This window comes from Micropterus dolomieu, linkage group LG07 (genome assembly GCF_021292245.1).
Source record: "Micropterus dolomieu isolate WLL.071019.BEF.003 ecotype Adirondacks linkage group LG07, ASM2129224v1, whole genome shotgun sequence".
NCBI lineage: Eukaryota > Metazoa > Chordata > Actinopteri > Centrarchiformes > Centrarchidae > Micropterus > Micropterus dolomieu.
The window spans coordinates 16,185,731-16,208,517 of record NC_060156.1 but is presented as its reverse complement, the minus strand read 5'-3'; the positions used below and the strand labels follow the sequence as shown (position 1 = coordinate 16,208,517).

The 22,787-nt window shown below is 39.5% G+C and overlaps 3 protein-coding genes across 6 annotated transcripts in view; 2 read left to right on the top strand and 1 right to left on the bottom strand.

The window, feature by feature from the left end:
* The window catches only part of si:ch211-214p13.9 (cell surface glycoprotein CD200 receptor 1-A), a 3,813-nt gene extending 2,518 nt beyond the window's left edge, over nucleotides 1–1,295 (bottom strand). Inside the window, exon 1 of the mRNA XM_046054271.1 lies at nucleotides 993–1,295. Coding sequence (XP_045910227.1) covers nucleotides 993–1,059 — 67 coding nt within the window. The 5' untranslated portion in view covers nucleotides 1,060–1,295. The remainder of the gene's footprint in view (nucleotides 1–992) is intronic.
* A 4,781-nt stretch (nucleotides 1,296–6,076) lies between these two features.
* Nucleotides 6,077–12,477, top strand: cfap91 (cilia and flagella associated protein 91). Of its 3 annotated transcripts, none has more exons than XM_046053907.1 (17): nucleotides 6,077–6,458; nucleotides 6,764–6,840; nucleotides 7,342–7,499; nucleotides 7,651–7,731; nucleotides 7,921–7,977; nucleotides 8,076–8,254; nucleotides 8,439–8,616; nucleotides 9,485–9,642; nucleotides 9,760–9,936; nucleotides 10,056–10,195; nucleotides 10,705–10,818; nucleotides 10,910–10,981; nucleotides 11,118–11,264; nucleotides 11,345–11,566; nucleotides 11,658–11,806; nucleotides 11,895–11,989; nucleotides 12,172–12,477. In XM_046053907.1, the coding sequence occupies exons 1-17, from the start codon at nucleotides 6,416–6,418 to the stop codon at nucleotides 12,381–12,383; spliced, it is 2,259 nt and encodes a 752-aa protein (XP_045909863.1). In that variant the 5' UTR covers nucleotides 6,077–6,415; the 3' UTR covers nucleotides 12,384–12,477. The 3 variants fall into 3 exon arrangements, with proteins under 3 accessions (XP_045909863.1, XP_045909861.1, XP_045909862.1); XM_046053905.1 differs by having other exon boundaries at nucleotides 6,078–6,643; XM_046053906.1 differs by having other exon boundaries at nucleotides 6,079–6,643; nucleotides 11,898–11,989.
* On the top strand, nucleotides 12,263–21,061 carry nr1i2 (nuclear receptor subfamily 1, group I, member 2). 2 transcript variants are annotated; one of them, XM_046053909.1, is made up of 9 exons: nucleotides 12,263–12,402; nucleotides 14,912–15,105; nucleotides 15,795–15,925; nucleotides 16,102–16,271; nucleotides 16,355–16,599; nucleotides 16,713–16,858; nucleotides 19,850–19,966; nucleotides 20,148–20,253; nucleotides 20,341–21,061. In XM_046053909.1, the coding sequence occupies exons 2-9, from the start codon at nucleotides 14,918–14,920 to the stop codon at nucleotides 20,495–20,497; spliced, it is 1,260 nt and encodes a 419-aa protein (XP_045909865.1). In that variant the 5' UTR covers nucleotides 12,263–12,402; nucleotides 14,912–14,917; the 3' UTR covers nucleotides 20,498–21,061. The 2 variants fall into 2 exon arrangements, with proteins under 2 accessions (XP_045909865.1, XP_045909864.1); XM_046053908.1 differs by lacking the exon at nucleotides 12,263–12,402 and adding an exon at nucleotides 12,617–13,627.
* The last annotated feature ends 1,726 nt before the right edge of the window (nucleotides 21,062–22,787 follow it).

The window sequence follows — 22,787 nt, the reverse complement described above, 5'->3', positions numbered from 1 at the left end:
TTATTTTGTTTAGTTAGTTAAGTTAGTTAGATGTGGTGTGTTTAAAACTACTACAATTAAAAGTGGCCTGACATGACCAGCTGCAGCAGGGCTAAATCACAGAAACTGCATTATTTGGTGAAGAAAATAGTTTGAGTTTTTGTAAGCCAGCAACTAAAACGTTGGTCTGGATTAAGGAAATCAGTGACAGCAAAACCTAAACATATAAAACAAGCAAATGTTATTGGCATAATCTCCCCCATTTACTTGTCTACACTGTAGAAGAAGCTCATGACATTATTGCTATTTCAAAGAAATGAATTGGAAAATTCACAGTTCATTGGGCATTTTCACAGCAGTGTGATGGGGGTCTGAGACTTGTTTACTTCTGACACAGGTATAAGCAAAACACAATGTGTGAACTGGGGTAGCGAAACCACAGACTTCAAACAGAAGGTTCCCTTTCAGAGACCCCAAAGAGGAAAAAAATCAGCATCATAGTGTTCCTCTGATCTGAAATCATGATTTCCACTTCAGCTACCTGTTCATTCAGAAAATATGGGCCGGGCTTTTCACACATCTGTTATGGAACAAGTTTCTCCTGTGTCAGCTTGCATTACCCCACCTCCATGCATGTTCTTTCCACTGACAGTCTGTGAGTCACATCACGATTACTTTACAGAAATCTCAGAGTGGCTAACCACTCACATTTACAGTTTACTACGTATCTGAATATTACCAACAATAGTGTTAGTAGTACTAACAGTACAGTGCACGCTACTGGCAATACACTCACACAACATACTGTATTTACATAGTATAAAATACCACAACTTATATTATAAAAATCTCTCTATGAAGACAACTCCTTACGAGGTCACCTTTGTGGAGGTTTTGTACATCTCAAAAAATAAAAATAAAGGTTCATATCATATCATATAAAAGCTGTATCTTACCAACATTAAAAATATTAAGTACTACCACATGCGAGTAAAATGTGTTAATGTTCAAACCTGAAACACGGCATGCCTTAGGCAACAAGAGGATAATCGCAGCATATATCCACGGCATGTCCCTCATCTCCAGTTGTCTTCAGGTTCCTCTGTAAATTGGCTACCAAAATGCCTCTCGAACCGGTAAGAAAAACATCAAGTCTAGTCTTTACCTAATCCTCAGTTCTGAATGCTGTCTACAGTAACATCAAACTGAGTTTTGCCTGGCCTATCATGTCAGTTACCCTAGTTTAGCAATTTTACTTTCTCTATTTATGCCCAGTACGTTCAGGGTTGGAGTAAAGCAGGTTCTCTACCCCATCCAGACAAACCAAAAATCCCTTATGCTCCCCGTGATAAAGAAATATAAAAAGACATGTGACCAATAAATACCTCCCTTCTTCTTTCTCTTCTCCCTCTCCAAATCGCTTTCCACTCAAACTGCCTGCCTCTTTCTCCTACACAGGATGACGTCTGATAAGTCAAGACACCAGTTTCCTTTCTTGCTAGTCACATGAACACCCTATTTCAAAGCAGTGTGCATTAACACTCACAGCTATACCACATTATAAAGTCACATTAGACACATATGGCTTTGTATTATAGCATTTATATAATCCAACATGGTCAGGAGGACAACAGGTTGGGTAAAGTATGCGAATAAGGAGAAGTTGAGAATGAACCACATTTTGTTCTGTATTGCCCTTATTCTGATAAGCTAAGACTATCTATAATAAATTAAATGTCTGTTTAAAACCCATAAACGTTTTGGTGCACTGCGATGATAGAATGGAATGGATGTTTAATTGTAATGCTTATAAGCTGGCAAACTTTATTTCTAAAGCTTTATTTGTTTAGTATTATTTGTAATTTATGTTGCTACTCTGGTTTCTGGTTGTCTTTTTCTAAATAATGGTGTCTTGTAAGCCTGTTTGGGCTTACACGATAATAATATAAATCATCAATCACATAGGTTTGATAAGATGGCTGTACACTATAAGACTGCCAAGCTAAAACTAATAATTTAATCCTGTTGTCTTTAAGGTTATAATGTTTTAGTTCATGTTTTTTCAAGTTTTGTGAGACAGAGGTGTTGATTCTTCATGGATGGAGGCTGTAGTTTGTGATGCTGTTGGACTGTATATAAATGGTTTGGACAAAATATCAGAAACACCTTTCTAACAGCAGAACAAACTATACAGCCTCAAAAACAACCATACAGTTGAATTAACACCTCTCTAAAACAATTTTATCAAAACATTCTAACCACAGTAGTAGTAGTTTTCTTCAAAACTGGTGTCATAGGTTTCAGAAGAAATGCTGAGTTAAGGGAAATTTGATAAAAGTCATTGTTTGGGATCTCAAATCTGCTGGTGTAAGAACATCTTGATGTTAAAGGGTTACCCAATGCAGTGTTGCTTACATGTGCAATTTATGAAGCGTTAATGTGTGTGCAGGCGTTATTATTGACTCCATCCTCAGTTTGCAGATCAGAGATTAACTGACACATTGCATTTGGTAGTTATCGCGGGTGTATGTGGTTATGATCTGCAAGCTCTATGGGGAGTTTGTGGTTCACGAGTACATCTTGCAATGAGACATTGTGATATTAACTGTCCCATATATGATGAGATAGGGCGGATGAACCATAGAAACTCAGCTTTTCCTTTTCTTGTCTGCACTCTCACTCTGCCTGCGTGTGCCACAGAAAAACTATGAAAAACTAACATATTGTAAACAGTCTTCTGGTTATATAAATCAAACCACGATTAGAACACCCTGACTTATTTGCATGTCATCATAATATCTACAGATGGTGGTTTCAGGCTGTCAAAAACAGTAGCACTAATGTGAGGAAGTATATTTGCAGAAATCTAGGCTTTAACCAGCTACGAGGCTGTTCTCCTTTTTCTGAGATCTAATATTAGACAGTGTTTATTTAACCTATAGGCAGCAGCAGTTCAGCTGACTGTGAGCTGGCACACTTGACACTAAAACCAGCCTATCCAGAATTGCAAAACCTTCCAGCTGTAGAGTAATGCTGCTTTGGTCAGCTTCTTCAAATACAAACAAACAAACCAAACAAAACCTGACATGCAGCAACACATTTCAAAGAAAACAAAGGAGAATACTCTCAGTGCCTCATCTGTGTGCGTCTTTATATGTGTGCTCTGTTTCCTTTTGATAACACAGACTTCCTGTTAGTGTCAAAATCAACCTTTTTGGCTACCCAAAATTATGCTCTGAAGGGTAAAGAAAAAAATGAGACGTATGAAGTGAAACGATATGTCAAATGAGAATAAATGACTATTTGCATTAGTACCTAGTGGAACAATGATTTTTTAGTTTTCCTCAAGATAGAAGTGACTGTTCGAAATTTGTGAAATCAAATAAATACAATACTACAATTTTATTAAAATTATAATCAATGTATTACTACTGTAATAAAAGTATGATTTATTTTCACATAAACAAAGAAGCACATTATTCTGTCCTCTGGTCTAAGTGCACACATATGTTGGCCTCTTAGCCTTTCAGAATGTGTAAGCTACTGTAGGCCAACTAAAATGTTGTGACTCTGCAAGAAAATGTCAATTAAAGTTAGATGTACAAATATAACATGTAACACATTTCTGACATTTTATTTTATTGCACTAGGGTTATAATTACATTTTAATAACATAATAATATATTTCATCCCTAAAAAAAGAAACGGGAGTTACGAATGGGGAGGATCGATCCATGGGAGGAAGTAGGGGAGATTGCGTATGGTTGTAACACGGGGAGAGTTGTAACAACACTAGGGCTGAAAAGATTCATCGATTAAATCAATTAATTTGCTTACTAAATAGCACTGACACAAATTCTTTGCACCGATGCTTCATTTAATCCACACAACTATATAGCACACTGTTTTGCACGGAAACATTTAAGCATTTATTACTATTGCACTTTGCATTTACGCTGTGTGAACATGACGTGATTATGATGCTGTTGTTTGCAAAGTGGAGGAAGAGAGAGAAAATAGCTAGGGACGAAGAAGAAAATGTCCAAAGTATGGGATTATTTCAAGCTAAAAGAAAACAACAACTCTGTAATGTTATAGTCTGTCCACCGTAATGATGCCTACCGCAACAACGGCATCTGATCAGAAAGCACCCACTCATCATCTATCATCGCCGGTGCCAAATAAAAGTACTTCTTAAATGATGCCTCAATGAAATAATCTGTAGAAGCTTCGAGTACTAAAATCATCGTTAGCTGCAGCCCACACCAATTCCACCTATTAGAGATAAGATAGGAGTCATGTGATCATATCAGAATTTTCCTACTTCCTCCACGATCAGGCATGGTGGTTGTCAAGGTTGGAAACAGTTACATTCAGAATATATAGAGAAAAAACTGATTTTGAGGTAAGAAAGTAATTTTTTGACCAAGACTACATTTTGTTCAGTACCTATACTATTGCAGATAAACTGTTTAAGTTAGATTAAAATGTAACATTAGTTTCTTAGGCAACATATGATGCATTTTTATCCTGATAATTTCAAACGACTATGCTAATACAGCTAGCTAAACAATGCCAGACAGGAGTGTGGTGGGTTGTAAAAACCATCCCCTAGAAGAATCAGAATCAGAATCAGAATCAGAAGGAGCTTTATTGCCAAGTAGTGTTTTACACATACGAGGAATTTGCTGTGGTGATAAGGTGCTACACATGGACAAATATACAGTTGACATAAATAAATGTGGAAATATATAAAAATGGAATGGAAGAACAACGTTGCATTATTCTGGGTCTGTGCCCTAGTGCCTTATACAGTCTCAGGGCCCACCAAGCCTGCTCTGTCAGCTCTGTGACCAGTGCTTCCCATTCGCATGTAGTTCAAATGCTGGTGTATATACTGGCACCCAATCTTTTCCCTACTCAGTCTCCTCCGATTCAGAGGGCTGAAATGAGCACCAGGGTGGCGCCGCCAAGTCGAGTTTTTTCAACCAGGAAGTGCCCGGAAGTGACGATACGGTGGAGCTAATGGCCATGTGTGGAGCTAGCTAGCTTGCTTAGCTAAGTGCAACTGTAACTCACGTTAACTGTCATTTTAACTGGGCTGATAACTTTGTCTAGCGAACACCAGTCTTAAAACTAAATATACTCACTACAGAAAGTGAACAGCAAACTCCTAATAAGATTTTTCTGCGGCGCTGGTTAAATTTACACAGCGCCGAGGGTACGAGTCAGCTCTAGCCTGATTGACAAGTTGCTATGTTAATGACTTGTCAATCATAGATAATCCCACCCTGAAACATACTCTGCTTTGTGGTCTATTTTAAAATAAATGGGACCATAATTTACTAAATGAACATCATTTTGTATTGAAGAAGACTTGAAATTAGCGACTGAGACCATAAACTCATCAGGAAAGTGTTTACTGGGGTAATTATTCAGCTGAGAAGTAGGGTCATTTTCCCATTATTTCTAATGGAGCCGGACTTCTTTTTGCAACCAGAAGAGTCGCCCCCTGCTGGATTTTTAATAGAATGCAGGTTTGAGGGACTTCCGCATCGGCTTCATATTGTAGACCGGAAGCTTCACGCTTGGTTTGAACATAGACGGGTTTGAGGCATATCGGTGTGGCAACCTAACAGTGTGGCAACCTAACGGTGTGGTAACAAAAGAACACCATGGATTTGACATCAACTCACATGGTCTGTGATATTTTTGTATAGGACTAAATTGATGCCATTTGTAGTAAACAAATGTAGGTACTTTGTATAAAAGTTTGTGAACTCTAGCTAAAACATTCAGCGAGTTACAGTTGCTGAAGCAAAGAGTGTTACAACCATACCTGGTCTCCCCTATATTTTCCCCACTGTTATTCTCAGTTGAAAGTCATCTTTTTTCTAACATAAATCGCGGGAGGCTCGTAGATAATATAACGCGGGTATATGTTTAGGTTGTAACCATTTGTTTTAATAATCTCCTCTTCCGGTCTGAGAAATAAACGTTTTCGTCAGCTTAGTACGGAGAATGGGCTTTAAAAACTACAGTTCCCATGAGCCTAAGTGCCCGTTGCTATGGAGAAGAAGGTAGAAGCAGAAACCTGTTGCAAACGGACGCTTTAATACAGAACACGTAAATGCAGAAATTCATACATTTACGTAGAAGCAGGAAGTGGGTTGATTTATCCCAACCGATGTGTGTCATTACCAATCTACAAAACGTAATTTTAAGCCTCTGCTCGCCGTTAGCGACTGAATTATAAGTTCAGTGACTGGATGGGTTTTACCGAAGTGGTGCTTGGGAGTCGTAATTGACTTCTCCCATTGCGTTGTTCGGTAAATGCGTATAATTTTGACTCTTTATCACCACAACTTCAGAACCACGTATTTTCCAAAATTTGTAGGGTGCCGTTACGTTACAACTGCCTGTCGCTTAACGTTCAATGCAGGAAATGAGCGGAGAGATCACCCCTCCCTCTTTCAACAGTGAGTTTTCTGTCACCATGGTTACAGTGTTAAATACCAGAGACCGTTGATAACGCCGCCTGCGAGAGAAATCGGAATATTTATTGTAACAGAAACAATGAGCATAAATGTCACTCGTACAATTCCTAAGAAAAATTATGCTAATAAAGTTGTTATGCGCCAGCGGGTTTATGACTACTTTTACGGTAAGTAATCTTTACTAAACGCCAACTGACGCAAGCTAACGCTAACATTGCCATTTGAAAACTCAGCTAACGTTAGCTAGCTCACTTGGTTGACACTAACTAAACTGTTGTGAACCACAGATCCAGTTTACACGGTGTCATCGCAGGTAGACCATGCCAGGTCCTGCGTCAAGGCCTATGCGTCTAAGGACCGAGTAGTAAGTTGTGTCCATATTTGTCCTACTGCAAAAATATATTGTTTGTGGAGCCAACATTAAAGATAGGTCATGTTATAAGTAATAATTAGGCTAAGCCCTTGCAAGGTTCACCAAAACTAACCTAATACTAGTAGGCCTTGAAGTAAGTTACTAACTCAAAGGCAACTGGCATTTCTGCTCAGTAATTCTTTAACACAAGACATTAAATTGGGATAAACTGTATTGTTATTACCATAGGTTTTGCGTTGCTTAAAACTGCACAGAGATGAGTTAAAATGACAAAGGGTTGTCTTCAAGATAAACCCATCTAGAAACTTCAACCACCATTTTATTTCCAGAATACCACAGACCCATTTTTTAAGCTTACAAATACATTTATTAGATAATAGCATGAATAGTAAGTTTTTACTGTAAAATTATAACGTTACTGTGTAACTTTGAGTTAAATTAATATATTTGCTTTAACACTTTAAACTGACAGTTCTCTCTGCCTTTTATCAGAGAAGAGTGCCTGAGTTTGAGTCTATGTTCAGTAACTTGCCCCACCATCCACGGTACACTGTTCAACTGGACCCTGTAGACCCAGTGCCAGTCTTTATTGATCGTCGCTGGCGAGGCCACACAGAACAGCGCAGAGGGGCACTCCAGCAGCTGGCTGGGTAACACGACTATACACCAATTTAAGGAACAGCAGCAGTTACTGAGTTGTATTAATTCAAAGTTAACTCTACTACTCATAACAAATATAAACTTTGTCCCTTTGCATATGTATCGGTTTTTGGTTGTGATTCTTGATTATCTTCTTGACAGGGTTTTTCCAAATGCTCAACCATGGCTGAAAAGGGAGGAGCGCCAAGTGACCGGAGCTGATCGCTGGAAATACTTTAAACGGTTTGATTAGCCAGCATATACTTTTAAGCTGTGAATGTGGTGGGATACAATAATACTAACTTCATATTGCAGCAGTTACCTCTGCCTGACACTAGGATAGTTTACAAAAGATAACTGTCAGGCTGCCCCGGTTTCTACATTAAATATTGACACAGTCTCTGACGTGGCGTTCCATTCTGTTTCTTTTAGCCCTCTGATTCCTTTTGCACAGCAGGTTCCCCCAGATGTGATTTTTGCTTTGCCAAAGTGAGTTCAACAGGTTCCTTGCATTTAGTTATTTGCTAGCCATTTCTGTTATGCCTTTTTGCTGGTAGACAGTACGTCCTCTCTTTTTGTCTCCTCAGGGAAGACTTTTTATCCACTGGTGGAAACAATACTGAGCACCAGCCCACCCACTTTACTGTGGGGGTCCAGACAGACTACAGGGAAAGTGAAGCACAGACAGACCCATACAGCCCTGAGTATGTGGTACAACCTGGTACAACTCCCTCAGAGCTCCTGCAACTGGCAGCTTTGACTTGGGGTACATGATGAACTGTTCAGATATTAACCAGTTATAGACTATTATTATTTCCCTTGTTAAAACATCTCCAACCTTCCCACTAAGTAGTCTACATGTATCTTTACTGTATCATAATTGTCTTCCAATGCCTCTCCTCACCTCTGCAAATTTCATTTAAACCCCCGCTGATGACACTTCCTCTCAGGTCGTGGTCTGCCGGCAGGCCTGGCAGAAGTGGAAATGATTGAGCGGGCACGTGCCAAACAAGCTTGGGAGGCCACCCTTCCTCCATTGGATGACCTTAGTCAGCTTGACAAGAGGAGACGTATGATGGAGGAGATGGAGGCCAAAGAGTGGGCTTTCAGAGAAGGAGAAATCCAGAAGTAAGTGGTGCTGTACCTCATCTGCTATTATTTAACTTTTTTATGTCTAACTGGAAACACAGAAAAACACTACTTACCTAAAATGTAGTTGGTGCAGTGTTTGGCAAAGATTTAAGCCACCTGTTAGAATGTACCTCTTGACCAAATAGCATTATATCTTAAGCCATCTGCCATCACAAGTGCCCCACAGCAAACCATAAAGGCCCAGAACTTGCGTAGTGCCATGTATTGCTATTTTACTGTCACACACAGGCTGCCACACCCTTTGCACCCTGCTGCCATCTGGCAAGTGGAGATGCAGAAGTATTTGCTGTCGTACCACCAGAGGTCTGACCAGCTTCTTCCCCCAGGCTGTGAGATTAATTAATCCTCAGCATTGCACCATGTAAAATAGTTTAATTTCTCTATATAATTTGTGTATAATGTTTGGTCTTTGTGAGTAGCATTTAGGGAACTAAAATCTTCAGCTCATTATACAACCCTGTGTTGTAAAATGACAAATAAAAAATAATCTACCATGTTATGAACCCACAGAGAATTATCACCTGACACTGTGGCTCCCCTCAGCTCTGCAAAGCTTTTTAGCATGTTTCAGTTTACTGTTTTGGTTTTTCAGCTGCAGTCAACGTTAATGTTTTGTCCCCAAGTTGAGAAAAAAGTAGCTGTTGGAGGTTACTCCATGCTGGCACATGGGTCTGCTAAAAGTTCTTCCATTGTAAAGGCAGTTTCTCTCATCAAAGTGCCACAACCATTTACTACTTCTTGCTATATATATATTGCGTTTTAAGCAAACTTGATGTTCCTGCTGTATTTGCTCTGCAAAAACCAGTCCTTTTTCAATGCTCTCTGTTTCTGTGGGTGGTTGCAGGTTGCAAGAGGCTCGTCTCGCTGTGCTGAAGGACCTCTTGAAGCAGAGAGATAAGGCCCAGAAAGATGTTACAAGTGAGAGACTGAACCAGATATATTCTAAGCACCAAAAAGACAAGGAGACCAAACTACACAAGATTCACAATGACTACATTAGGTGTAAGACAACTGCTGCCTCTGCTGTAACATAACATTTGGTTCATAAATATATATTTCAAGGCTTCGTTTCACTCCTTCTCATCTATCTCTTATTTTTCATTGTTGTTTTTTCTGTAGCACTGAGGAAACTGGAAGCCAAGAGGAGAAACGTGGAGGGGAAGCTTGAGCAATGTGGCATTGTCAGAGACTACACAGATTCTCAGACATATACCCTTCAGATCCGCAGGGACACATTCACCAACAGGAACACTCGCAACAATGAGTTAAAAAGCTACTACTTAGACACATATGAAGGTCTGAATCTAAATGCTTTTGGACATATAGAATTTAGCAGTTAATTTCCATAATAGCATTTTAGAGAAAACAGTATCCCATTATTGTTGACGTAATGTTTAAATTTCTGTCAATCATAGGCTTGCTAGAATTAGAGGCAGGACTATCTGCCTCCGTCCTCAAGCCACAGGTGAAAAGACCCAAACCCAAAGTCAACATCAGCAAGGATGTGATCAAGCCCCCTGTGAGCAGAGCAGTAGAACTGATGAAGAAATACAAGGTAAAGGAGAAAAATATATGTTCATTAAGTATTTGGGCTGCCCCCAACTAAGGCTCGGCTTTTCTAAACTGAGGCTTATTGTTGACCCTTTTCTGTCTCTCTCTCTCTCTCTCTCGCCTGCCATTCACCGGTCTTTTGCAGAGTTTTGCGTGCATGCCGTGCTGGCGACAACTGCATGCACTGCAAAAACCTTTACTGAAAGTTTTTTTCTTTTTACATGTTTATTTACAGCATTAAATGTTGAAATGTATATTGTTAATAGGCTGTATATTAAGTTAGTGGGAGAAAACTGGTAGTTCTATGTAAAATCAGACGTTGAGCACCCCCATATCGCCGAAATGGCATGATCCTTGTTTCGCTGCGAAGCTTCGACTATGAGATTGACCGTTGAATCAGGCTCCGCCCATCGAAGCATTGAATTGCATTGAATCTTACTATTTGGGGTCAGCCCTATTAAGTATATCACTTAAGTTCTAGATAGACAGTGATTACCAACTCTTGCCCCACAGGCCCTGAGAGAGGAGAAGAACAAGCAATTGACAAGGAAGTCCTTGCGTTTTCTTGTCAAGAAGGAGAAGCCCGTTCCTCGTCCTGTCACTCCCAGATTGGAGGAGCCACCAGAGGTCAGCTAATGCCTCTCATTGACACTGACCTTGTTCATCTTACATGTATTTGAGATTCTATTTGTTAATTACCTTATATATTCCTCATTAGGGGGATGAGGAGATAGACCACGCAATCATCCAATTGCAGAAGCTACTGAGAGGAAGAAGCATCCAATACGAGGTCTGAACATGTCTGCATGCACATGTGTGTTTACCTGCGTGTCTGTGACTTCTTTTATGCCTGAAGGGCCCACAGAAATGTTTGCTTGCAAGTTGTAAATACATCTTTGTTAGTTTCTGTCTGTGTCGTTGAGCAGATGTTTATGGGCAAGGAAAACCATCTGGCACTCATCCAGGAACTAAGGACTGTAAATGCCCTTCAGAGAGAAGAGCAGGAGCTACAGAAAGCTGACAAAGAGCTCGTCATGACCCTAAAAATACAGAGAGACAAACATAGACACAAGGTGAAACACACAGACAAATTCACATGCAAAATTTGACAAACTCCAAACAGTCTCATTACACCTTCTGTCCCCCTGCCCAGACCTCTCAAGAGGAGGCATCTCAGGCTAGAGTGGTTGGTGAAGAGCTTGAACACCTGTTCGACACCTTGTCCAAGCAGCTGATTCATCTCCAGGAAGAGCGAAGGATCCATGCATTTACCCTGCTGGCTGAGAGAGACCGTCGCCTACGAGAGGCTGAGGAGAGTGGGCGGAGGCAGGTGGAGGAGTGCAGACGCAGAGAAGAAGATGAGATCTTTAGACAAGTGCGTACATGTGTAGATTTTTAGCTACGAGTGTGAAAAAGAGGTATGTGTTTGTGTGTGGTGCACATGTTGTAATGTGGCGTTGTTGCAGGTGGTGCAGGTACACCAGGAAACTGTGGATTTGTATTTGGAGGACATCATCTTAGGGACCTTGGAGCAGACAGCTGACCAGCAGGCCAGAGAAGAGATCCACAGGAGGGCAAAGGAGGTCAATGACATTGCTTATGCCATGGAGGAAAGGTAATGGCTAGCTCATGTCTGCTAATGCTTTGTATCTGGAAATTCAGACCCAATTATAGTAAACATATCATTGGTATGTTTGTTTGAGTAGCCGAAATGATCTTCAGTCGGAGGAGATTGTGTCAGAGTTGGTGTACAGTTTCCTTATCCCAGAGGTGGAGAAGTTCAGCGTCAGACAAAGAGGTTTGGCAGATTTTTCTGTTTCAACTGGACTGACACATTATTATCATAGAATACAATATCAAAATGATTAAAAGTTATGCACCACACATCACATGTCTTAGAGATAAATAAAGATTAATAAAGAGATAAATGCGCCCAAATAAAATGACAATTGAATAATGGATGTGTTTTTTCTCTCACAGTGCACCAGAGGCAGCATAGACACTTGCAGGCAGCTCGGAGTATTATTCAGGGGACTGCAGAGCATTCTGGGATCCTTCCTAGTACTCTGGGGGCCTCTCGGTCAATCTTTCCCTCTGAAAGAGCTTCCAACCGAGTCCTCAAGGAGATGATCAGCCAAGTGGAGCAGAAGCAAGGGAAGGAAGCAGAGCAGTACCACACTCAAACCGAGTAGAGGACTAAAAATATAGAAAGTATGCTGAGATGCAGACTGATGTCTAAACTTGTTGTTGACTCATATTAGTAAAATAGAAGTTTTGTAATAATCATTGTGGGTTTATGGGTTAATTATGGCCTTTTGATTGGTACTACTTATGTTATAGAAATGAAAAATGAACCAGGTGTGAGAAGAGCAGTGTTGAAGAAGGTCTCAGAGACTCAGGATCACTTACACAGCATTGTTTTGATGCCTCGCCGGGAGGTCTCATGGATTGCATTCTACATAGAGCTTGTCAGTCTGTCTGTAATGAAACAAAATTTAGACACTCGACTTTGAATTAACTAGAAAATGGATCACAGAGCATGCATCCTTATCAAGAGAGCTGCATCAGTCAGTCAACCAAGCAGGCAGACAGCAGAAACATATGGCTGGCATATTTTTTTTGAGAGTCAAAGGCTTACTTTGGAAGTGACTTCCAAACTTTTCTCCAAAGTTATACAATAAAATTGCTTCAAATGTTATATGGTCATAGTTGGCCTTTGATTGGTTTTCAGAAAACCTCATAAGGAAAGGTTATTTTGAGAGTTTCAAATATGGGGGGGACAATTCTATATGTTACAATTCATGTTGACTTTGGATGTGACTTTCCTTTTAAATTTCTCAAAACATGTACCCTACAATGATTTTTCTATAATTTATTACGTTTTAAATTATAATTGTGTGCATTCTGAGTATAAATCCATTGGGGTTCTCCACAAAACTCGTATGTAAACGGTTTCATCATAGTTAAAACATTATCGAATATTCCTACTACAGTGTGTATTTACAGTGGAGGTGAATTTATTTTTTAAAGGACTTCAGGAATGTGTTTGGCGTTTAAACGTCATTTTTGGTCATGCCCAGCACCAGTACCGTAATTGCATAAATGCGCAACCATATCTAAACAACTGAACGGCGGCTTAAGTACACCGGGAATTTGCAAACAACAAAGCAACAGGCCTACAGACTAATGACTGCAGGACACCACAAAAATGTTGTAGGAAACCTATGGCTGCGGGCGCCTTCCGGGCTGCCGCGATAAATACTTGTAACAACGAGCCTGGATCATCCTGCCAAAAAAACACGTCCAGCAGGAAGGGCGATTTTCGTTCTCACCTGTTGCGTGTAGAGTAAATCCGAAATCCACAGGATTTAACCGCCGAGGGGCGAAACGGTGTTGACTACAGACAGCTGTTCGGGCATCTGGAATCCCCAAATCAGTGAGTTGAATGATGTTGATTACCGTTTTGATTAAAACTTGACCTTTAACCAGGTAAATGAGAGGTAGTTAAATAGCCTGGGTCTTTTCAGATTATCTTAAAAGAAGAGTCTTACATGTTTTAACTGATTGAAAATGTCAATGTCCTGTGTCACAAAGTTACTGCTGCCTGCCAATTGAAAGGCACGACGGTAGAGGTGCGTTGACCAAAACTTAACATTGGTTTTACAAGCCACTTTTGTGAATCGACATTCCAATCACTGTCACACGGCTATTGGAAGTGAAAGCAATGGGTTAGTTGTGGTGCTTATGCACGGTTAGCTTATTACACTTGGTTAACACAGTTGGCCTACATAAAATACACATAATCAGTGGTTTCAGGGTAATTAATGCGTGCAGTTAGAGGATTAATGAAAATAAATGTCTTTCAGATAAAAGCTTTCTTTTATTGGCTTGAAGGTGTGACAAAATATTAGTTATACTAAATGATTAATCAAAACCTCTATCACTCCATTTGTCATATTTCTACACCTCATTTCAGTGTTAGGGTGACCAGATGAGAATGGGTGGAATTCGGGAGGGGGGGGGGCGTGGCTACCGGTATGAACATTAACACACGTGAAAATCAAAACACAACGCTTAAATTAATTTTTTTTTTTCAGTCACCTGTTTGGTATTAGTAAAAATACAACTGTGGATATGTAAGTAAATCATGATCTTTTACATTTATTTTATTAGTGCAGTGTGACATCTGTCTGCGCAACGCGCGTGTCAGATCTCTCCGCTGTAGCTGCCTGAAACTTCACTTTCCCTATCCTCGCGACTGTGAGAGGGCACTGTCCTGCAGCTCTGCAATTTCCGGACACTTCACAGCACTTGGTGTTATTTTATTCTCTTTGATGGAGTTTGAAAAGGCTCCCCAGGGTCACCATTTAGCCACAGGGAATGAGTTAGAATTAAAGGCTTTTAATAGACTTAAATGACTCCACTGAACCTTTATGCATATGCATGCTTCACGGTACCTGTATTTGAAAAAAATACATACAGTATATAATTCAGCCACAAGATTTTTTGTAATCCTTATATTTTAAGAGAAGAGCATCACAGCACAGTATTGCAGATCATATGTCCTCTGTAAATTAGTTGTGACATGGCAAAAAAAAAAAACTGATACCAGACCAGACAAGCACAAAACCTCACTTCAATCAAATGCTGCCACTTCTTACAAAAAGCAATGTTGCACTTGAAATGAAAGTGCTGACCGAATCATTTAACCATCTCTCAGATTAGAATGAGTAAGAAGGCCACTGGAGTGCAGACCATCCGAGAAGCGCTCACAAGGCAAATTGAAGAGGATGAGAACGAGCAAGGAAAGATGACAGGAGATGAGCAGCCCAGAGCCTGTGGTGTGTGTGGAGATCTGGCCAAGGGATACCACTTCAATGCCTTGACATGCGAAGGCTGCAAGGGCTTCTTCAGGTGAGGTTGCTCACCCTTCTTCAATTTTTCTTATGACTTTATTAATAACAACCAAAATGAACATCTGTGATGTAGAAGAGAGGTGACAAGATGCTTCTCACAATTTGTAAATACAATAGAAAATAAATATAATAGTTTTCTCTGCTGTTAAAGCACATTTCTGAAACACTGTTACCAAAAGAAACAAGTGTAACCAGCACATGAATTTAAATTTATACTGTGTCGCAAAACACTTAATTTGTCCATCTCTTGCTCCAAATACAAATTCATTTAAATCCAGTTCAATACAGCTTTATTTATGCAGCATTTTGCCACCCAGATAAGCAGACACACATACAATAGTTAGGAGAAGAAAGAAAAAACTCTTATTGATCACAGAGCTCAAAACAGTCAAAGGTTGTAATTGTAAAAGCTGTATGTGGACAATACACAAAGTAAGGAAGCCATACAAAACCAGTTTGGTTTATCACCACAAACAGCCACTTTCACATTAACTGGTTTGGGTAAATATGTTTTCATTCCATAATTCTCAGTAGTCTCTTGAATTATTAACTGGCCAGTGCATTTGTGTCACAGACATACATGGCACACAGTAATACTATAATGTGGGTTTTAATGCATGTGATTTCTATATTCAGATTGAAGTTTTTAAGCTTTTCAGTTACTTGGTGGATTTTTAATAAATTCAGGCGTGCCATAAAGAGGACAACGCAGCTCCAGTGTCCGTACCTGAATAAATGCAGTATAACCAAAAACAACCGGCGGTCGTGTCAAGCCTGCCGCTTCCGTAAATGCCAAGACATAGGCATGCGCAAAGAAAGTAAGTAACATCTAGTGTCACCAAATAATCCCTTATTATTTTAAGACAAATCTTTATTTGTGACTTTAAAGTGTATATATTTACATAAAATCGACAATAAGAAGTATGTGATGTGAGGAACGCATCATTCAGTTGTTGGAGTGGCGGTCAATCTTTTTTTGTGCGTGTCTTTGTAGTGGTCATGTCTGAGAAGCAGGTATCAGAGAGGAGGATCCGAATCAAGAAGAAGAAGATGGTCGACACTCCAATGCAGCTTTCATCCCAACAAGAGGAGACCATTCAGGAGCTACTCTGTGGCCACCGCAACACATTTGACTCCGCATTTTACCGCTTCAGTGGCTTTAGGGTGTGTGAATGACTGCAAGCATGTTTTAGGTGTTGTCATTGTCATTGTTTTAACTCATCTTACTGACATTTTCTTTATTTTAGCCTATGGACAGAAACGTCCTTCCTGTGAGTGAGTACAACCAGTCTGCAGGCAAGCCCTCGTACGCCTTCTCCCTCTTCTCCTCTTTCTCGTCGTCCTCCTCGTGTCTCTGTGGTACCTCTAAAAAACTAGAGAACCATGAGGGTGATGAAAGCAATGTTTTCACTGCTCTTCCACACGTGACTGACCTCACAACTTACATGATCCAGGACATCATAAGTTTCTCCAAAAACCTTCAGGACTTTCGGTAAATGTGTGCCTCAATGCATATTCAAATATGTCTCTGGGTTTTTTTATGACTAATGTCTATTCGGAAGAACTTATTCACCATTAAGTACGTGTCACACCGGCCTCTGACAGGTCTCTAACCATGGAGGACCAAATTGCTTTGTTGAAGGGAGCCACATTTGAAGTTATGCAGATCCGTTTCAACATGGTGTTCAACACAAAAACAAGCATCTGGGAATGTGGCCATTTTACATACTGCATAGATGATGCTGTACGAGGTGAGGCTACTTACACAAACAAAAGCAAAAGCATGTTTTTATATATTCAAAGGGGTAGGCTTGGTTGTTTCCGCTGTGCAGTTGTACACGAGTACATACACATCACATAATTCGCATTGGATACAGATTTACACTACATAACATTCTGTGCAAATTTTATGATTATCAATTTAACTACTAATCTTTTTGTGTATCAAAATGACAGACTCACCATATTAAAACCTGGATTAAATAATTTGATTATGTGCTCAAGCTATTAACACAACATTGACATATTATCACCTCATAAAGTTGAATTTTTTTTTTAGGACTTCATTATTTGTATCCCATGGAAGACAAACCACAAACGTGAATTGTCGTGTAACGTGTACCGTGATTCACAAATATTTCACTATCCACAAATGTGTATTTTTACCTTACCGTGTGTAAAATCATATCCACAAAATAGGGATCAATTTGTACATGTGAAACAGGTTTTGCAAATTTGTGGATTGCTTCTTTTCAATTTGTGGGTCGAGAAACATTTGCGACTCCCCTTGTATTAGTTTATGGAATTTTGTCAAATGTGTACCGTGAAAATCTGAGAAAACAAAAAAACGGTGACATTCCCTCACAAGAGTTGATGGGGTTACCACTACCTAGCATCATTCTCATTTGTAGGAGACAACAAGATGAAGAACTGTAGCCTGGTTTCAACCAGGAGGCGGGGCTCTACAGTGCAAAAATTTCACTCAGATATGCCCCTAAAAATAGATCCATGTGAACCGGAGAAATTATTACTACAATTTATAATAGTTTTTCATCCAGGTTGTGGATAGATGCACTATCCACTGTAGAATTTAGAATTTGTAGAATTTGTAGAATTTAGTAGGGACGGAAACAACCCTCTGAAACATCACTATAAAGTGTTGTGGTGATATTGTTTTGTTAGTCGATGTCATCCCCTGTTGGTGTATCCATACCTGGTTCAAAAATTACCAGTCCCACATTCCACAAGCAATGTACCAATCACAGTACAATTTTCTGTGATGAATGTTTTCACTCATCCAGTCCAGTAAGAGTGAGACACTAGGGCACTGCCTAGCAAACCCACCTGGAAAATACAATGTTGAACCCAATCCTGAATCATGGCCCCTGGGTTTAATAAAGATTCTCCACTTCTCCACAAATGTGCAAAAACGTTTCACGTGTAGAAATGGATCCACAAAAATAATAATAAATGGGATATCCGTTAATATTACTCTACATGTGAAACTAAAATACTTGTTTACAGAGTTAATTGACTGTATTTGTGCAATATTCTTGTTGACATGATTTCACCAACACAAATTAAAACATAGATATTTGGGGACAGTGACATATTTGTGGATCAAGTAATACAAATAAAGTCCAATAAAAACATTCATACTGCCAGGAGTTTCAATAAACTTCATTTGTAGCTGCTTTACACTGTCCTCCAGTATGTTTTAGAATTACTTTTAAGGTTATTTTAATTACTTACATCGTCTGACTTCTCAGTATATCTCAGCTCAGCTCCCCGTACGACCCTGCTCGCACTTCTGGCAGGGGCCTTTTACTTGTTCCAGACTCTCAGCTGAAGACTAAGGAAACAGAGCTTCCAGAGGCTCTGGAACATCCTGCCTGAGGATATGTTGGCAGTAACTTCTTTTAAATCTAAGATTAAAACTTACTTTATCACACTGCCTTCCCTGATTTCATCTGATTCTAGGTTTTCTGTTATGTTTTCTGTGTTCTTTGCTTGCTATGTGAAGCACTTTTTTCTGATAAGGGCTATGTAAATGAAGATATTATTATTATCATTATTATATTGACTCTCCTTTTAGCTGTTTTTGGTTTCCATCAACACCTGAGGAAAATAGCTGGCATTTTAGCTGCTAAATGCTCCGCTTTGTTCACTAGCTAGTTGCTAACTGTGTCTGTCTGCTGTTTGGTGCTGAGCAGGAAGTGTACAGTGGGTTTATGAGAGATTATTTGCTAAAAATAGTTGCTGATGGGAGCCATGAAACTGAACCATAACTGAAGTGAAGTTGGGGGCTGTTAAACCAAAACAAGGAGCTGAGAGAGGTTAAAATGCTCCTTAGAGCTGAGGGGAATGCAGAGTTTGGTGATAATTCTCTGTAGGTCAATATGAGCAACTAATTTCACATACAAGTAGTCATTTGATCCGTTGTTGAAACTATTGATTATAGCCGCTTTAAGGAAAGGGGTGGTGTTTTTTTATGAAATGTTGAAGACCAAAATGTTGCACCTTTAAAAACCTCTACCTTTTCTTTCATGTCTTCCTACGCACCTAGCATTGCATTAGATGACACTTAAACTTTTTAGCATGTGTTTTTTAATACTTACCATGGAAAACTCAGCGTGATGTACATTTCCATATAATTATTTTCCTAAATACAATAACACAGTAATGCCAGAAGGCTATTCTCAAACAATGATTACTTAAAATTGATTCCACTTTGGTGTTATGTGTTAATGAATCATTTCCTGAAGATATTTCACAATAAAGGCCTTGCTGGGTTCCCCCCGCGCCCCTGCAGGGGAACGCTACTGATTTTTACACATCGAAGTCTGTTAACAGGTCTTGGGGAGTACTGCTGCTTAGCCTATGTGAAAAAAAGTTAAGGCAAAAGCCTTACGTGGCAGCACAAAGTCAGATAAATTGCCTGAGTCAGAGTTAGTTGGGGCTGAAGACTACAAGTGTGAAAACCAATCTGGGGGTGTTTGCAAAGAAAGAAGAAGAAAGAAAACTTGCTGGACTACAGGCTACATTAGATGCTACTAACATAACACATCAATCAATCTCAGACTGAACTCTCGGTGGTAGAGGTGCATTGTGGATAATGTAGGCGCCATATTTTGAAAAGGAAGATGAATGTGTGGAATAAAAGGGCTGCTGCAACAATTATTGTTTTTCTGGTTTTACCATCTCTGTCATATCATTGACCTCTCTTCACCTGTGTTTTGTAGCGGGCTTTCAGCCTCTCCTGCTGGAGCCTCTGCTCAAATTTCACCACACACTGCGCAAACTGGGCCTGCAGGAGGAAGAGTATGTTCTCATGCAAGCCATGTCCCTGTTTTCTCCAGGTAGCTGCAGGTCTTCATCAGTTCATCCCAGCCCTTGTTAATCAATTATTTATGGACCCTGTCAATATTTAAACCCTAGAATACAGTGTGCATTTCTACCCAGCCAAACATAAAAATGCATTTTCAGAAATTCTCGGGTTGCTTTGGATTAGTAGAGATTTGTTTTTATTCAATCTATCAGACCGTCCAGGTGTGCAGCAACACAGCGTGATTGATGGGCTTCATGAAAACTTGGCGATGACACTAAAATCCTGGATTGACTGCAAGAGAACAGGGTCAGAAAAACAGTGAGTAAAATACCAACTGCCACTCTCAGTCCATTCAGTCTGAACCTTTCACAGATTGAACCTCCTTTGTTTCCTCTACGCCTCCAGCCTGCTGTACCCTAAAGTGATGTCCTGTCTTACTGAGATGAGAACAATGAACGAGGAGTACAGCAAACAGGTTCTGCACATCCAGGACATCCAGCCTGACGTTCTCTCTCCTCTCATTATGGAGGTGGTCAGTAAAGACCACTGTAATGACTTATAATACTGAGTGAACATGGACAGCTCAAGCATTCTGGGTCTATCTCTGTTTTTTAATAACGGAAACCACAAACTGAAAACCAGCAGAATGTGCCCATTGATTCAAAGCAAAGGATTCTGTTTTTGTTGTTGTACAAATGGGTCAAAATACTAAAGAATGCATAAGAAGATGATAGTAGGCCTCACTGTCTGCTGGAGTCCTGCAAGTCCTGCTGAAATGTCTGTTCTCTGCACTATATCTGTAAGTCAGAAGCAGCATTAAGTTTTGCAAAGTTTATTTTGTTAACAGTTTACAGTATTGGTGGATGGTAGATTTGTCATTGACATGTTAATTGTTTTGCTCACCTTAAGTACCCATTGTGTCATTTGTGTGTATATGAATGAATGTTTATTTAAAGTTCTTTTAAATGTCACATGGTCAGAGGCCGTGAAGTATGTATTTTCTCAGAGAATGGAAAATGCTGTATTTATTACCTCAGGTTGTTTTGTGTTTTGATGCCGTCATGTGACAGAAATGCTCTACACTTATTGTGAATTAAACTGAATAAAGATACTCCTCAGATTGAAATGTGTAATGCTTCTAGGGTCATTAACAGTATAATAGGACAAACACTGCCCCACTGTGGTCATACTAAGACAGAGGATGACTGGAAAGTCATGTCTAGTATTTAACAAAGTTTAGTACATGTGATTCTTAGGGGCAGACTGCAGTCTAAAATGTAAAATAAGGACTACAGCTATAGATGTGTCTGTAATATGGTAAATTGAAATAACTTTGGTGATCCCCTGACCTTTCATCTAGCACCATCATCACAACAGAATATTGGTTTAAGACTAAATAACTGCAAAACTAAAAGCTTACCCATCAGTCTCAGCTGTACTTTGTGTTTAGTACTAAATGTTAGCAGGCCAAGACACTAAACTAAAATTGTGAATGTGGTAAACATTATACTTGCTAGACATAAGTATATTAGTATTGTCGTTTGAGCATGTTAGCATGTTGATGTTAGGATTTAACTCAAAGCACCACTGTGCATAAGTACAGTGTCACAGAGCTGCTAGCATGGCTTAGTATGGTATATATAATATGTAATAATTATAAAATAATAACTTTATTAATATAGCACCTTTGAAAAGTAAGTTACAGAGTGCTTTACAATAAAAACAAATAATAAAAGTAAATAAAATACAATATAAATCATGATAAAATCATTTAAATAATTACAACAAATAAAATCAGTTTAAGAAAAAGCGATAAGATAAAAGTGAGTTTTAAGAAGATATTTAAAAGAAAAGGATACTGAGCTTGCCTGCCTGAGATCCCCAGGCAAATAAACATACATTTTAATGTTAACATTTAGAAGAATCACACTCATGCCGGAGTGCTCATCTCATGACCTCCTTTTATGTTGTTTAAGTAGTCAGTGTTTGTATCTTTCATCAACTTCTAACAGTTTTCCAAGATATCTTAGGCGTGAAGCTTCAGCCGCTGCAATTTGGCAGCTAAGACCAAGTCAGGAACATGTATGAATCACATTCCTGTATGCATATATTCCTAAAATGATATCAATCTTAAAGTATTGATGTATTTAAGGCCAAAACTTAGAGCGGCTTCATACATAGTGACTCTGACATCCCGTTTGCTTTCCAAAGTTCAAAAAGGTATTCCAAAGTTTCTGGCTATGTGAAGAGACAACAGCGCACTTGCTAAAAGAAGACAGAACAGACAAGGACCTTGTTCATTTCCAGGCTATCCTACTCTTTATTTAATGCAAATTACAGTACCAGGGAACTATTCCTCAGAGCACGCAGAGGGAATATTTACAGAGGTGCACATTTAGCATATCTTCACAGAACAAAGGAAAACAAACAAACAAAAGAAATAAAAAGTTCAGTCACAAACAGAGGCATTCAAGTAGTAGTACTGTTATACAGGATGTTTTTGTAGTATTTTCTATGATTTTTCTTTTCTTTAACCCCAGTTAGCATAGTCAAGTAGTATATATGCTAGTATACATTATACTAGCATATATACTTGCTTGTCTTCTTTTTTGGTAACTTTTGTGATGCTTTTATTGAACTGGAGTTAGGGGTAGGGTGAGGTGGTCAAACTTTCTGGTGGTAGCAACACGTTCATGAATGCAAAATTACAGCAAGCAGGAGACAGGAGAGACGCTACATGACTCGACCCCTTAGGTGCTACTGAATCCCCCCCCCCCCCCCCCCCCCCCCCCCCCCCCCTTCCCCAATATGCAGACAGGGGAGAAGAACAAGCAAGAGGACAGAGAAACAAC

Excerpts from the sequence above, each read along its gene's own strand:
- nr1i2 (XM_046053909.1), top strand. The coding sequence starts at position 14,918 with ATGAGTAAGAAGGCCACTGGAGTGCAGACCATCCGAGAAGCGCTCACA. Across the intron at positions 15,106-15,794 it reads GGCTGCAAGGGCTTCTTCAG|GCGTGCCATAAAGAGGACAA; the intron begins GTGAGGTTGCTC and ends TAATAAATTCAG. Across the intron at positions 16,600-16,712 it reads AAAAACCTTCAGGACTTTCG|GTCTCTAACCATGGAGGACC; the intron begins GTAAATGTGTGC and ends GGCCTCTGACAG.
- cfap91 (XM_046053905.1), top strand. The coding sequence starts at position 6,556 with ATGAGCATAAATGTCACTCGTACAATTCCTAAGAAAAATTATGCTAAT. Across the intron at positions 7,732-7,920 it reads CGCTGGAAATACTTTAAACG|CCCTCTGATTCCTTTTGCAC; the intron begins GTTTGATTAGCC and ends TGTTTCTTTTAG. Across the intron at positions 7,978-8,075 it reads GTGATTTTTGCTTTGCCAAA|GGAAGACTTTTTATCCACTG; the intron begins GTGAGTTCAACA and ends TTGTCTCCTCAG.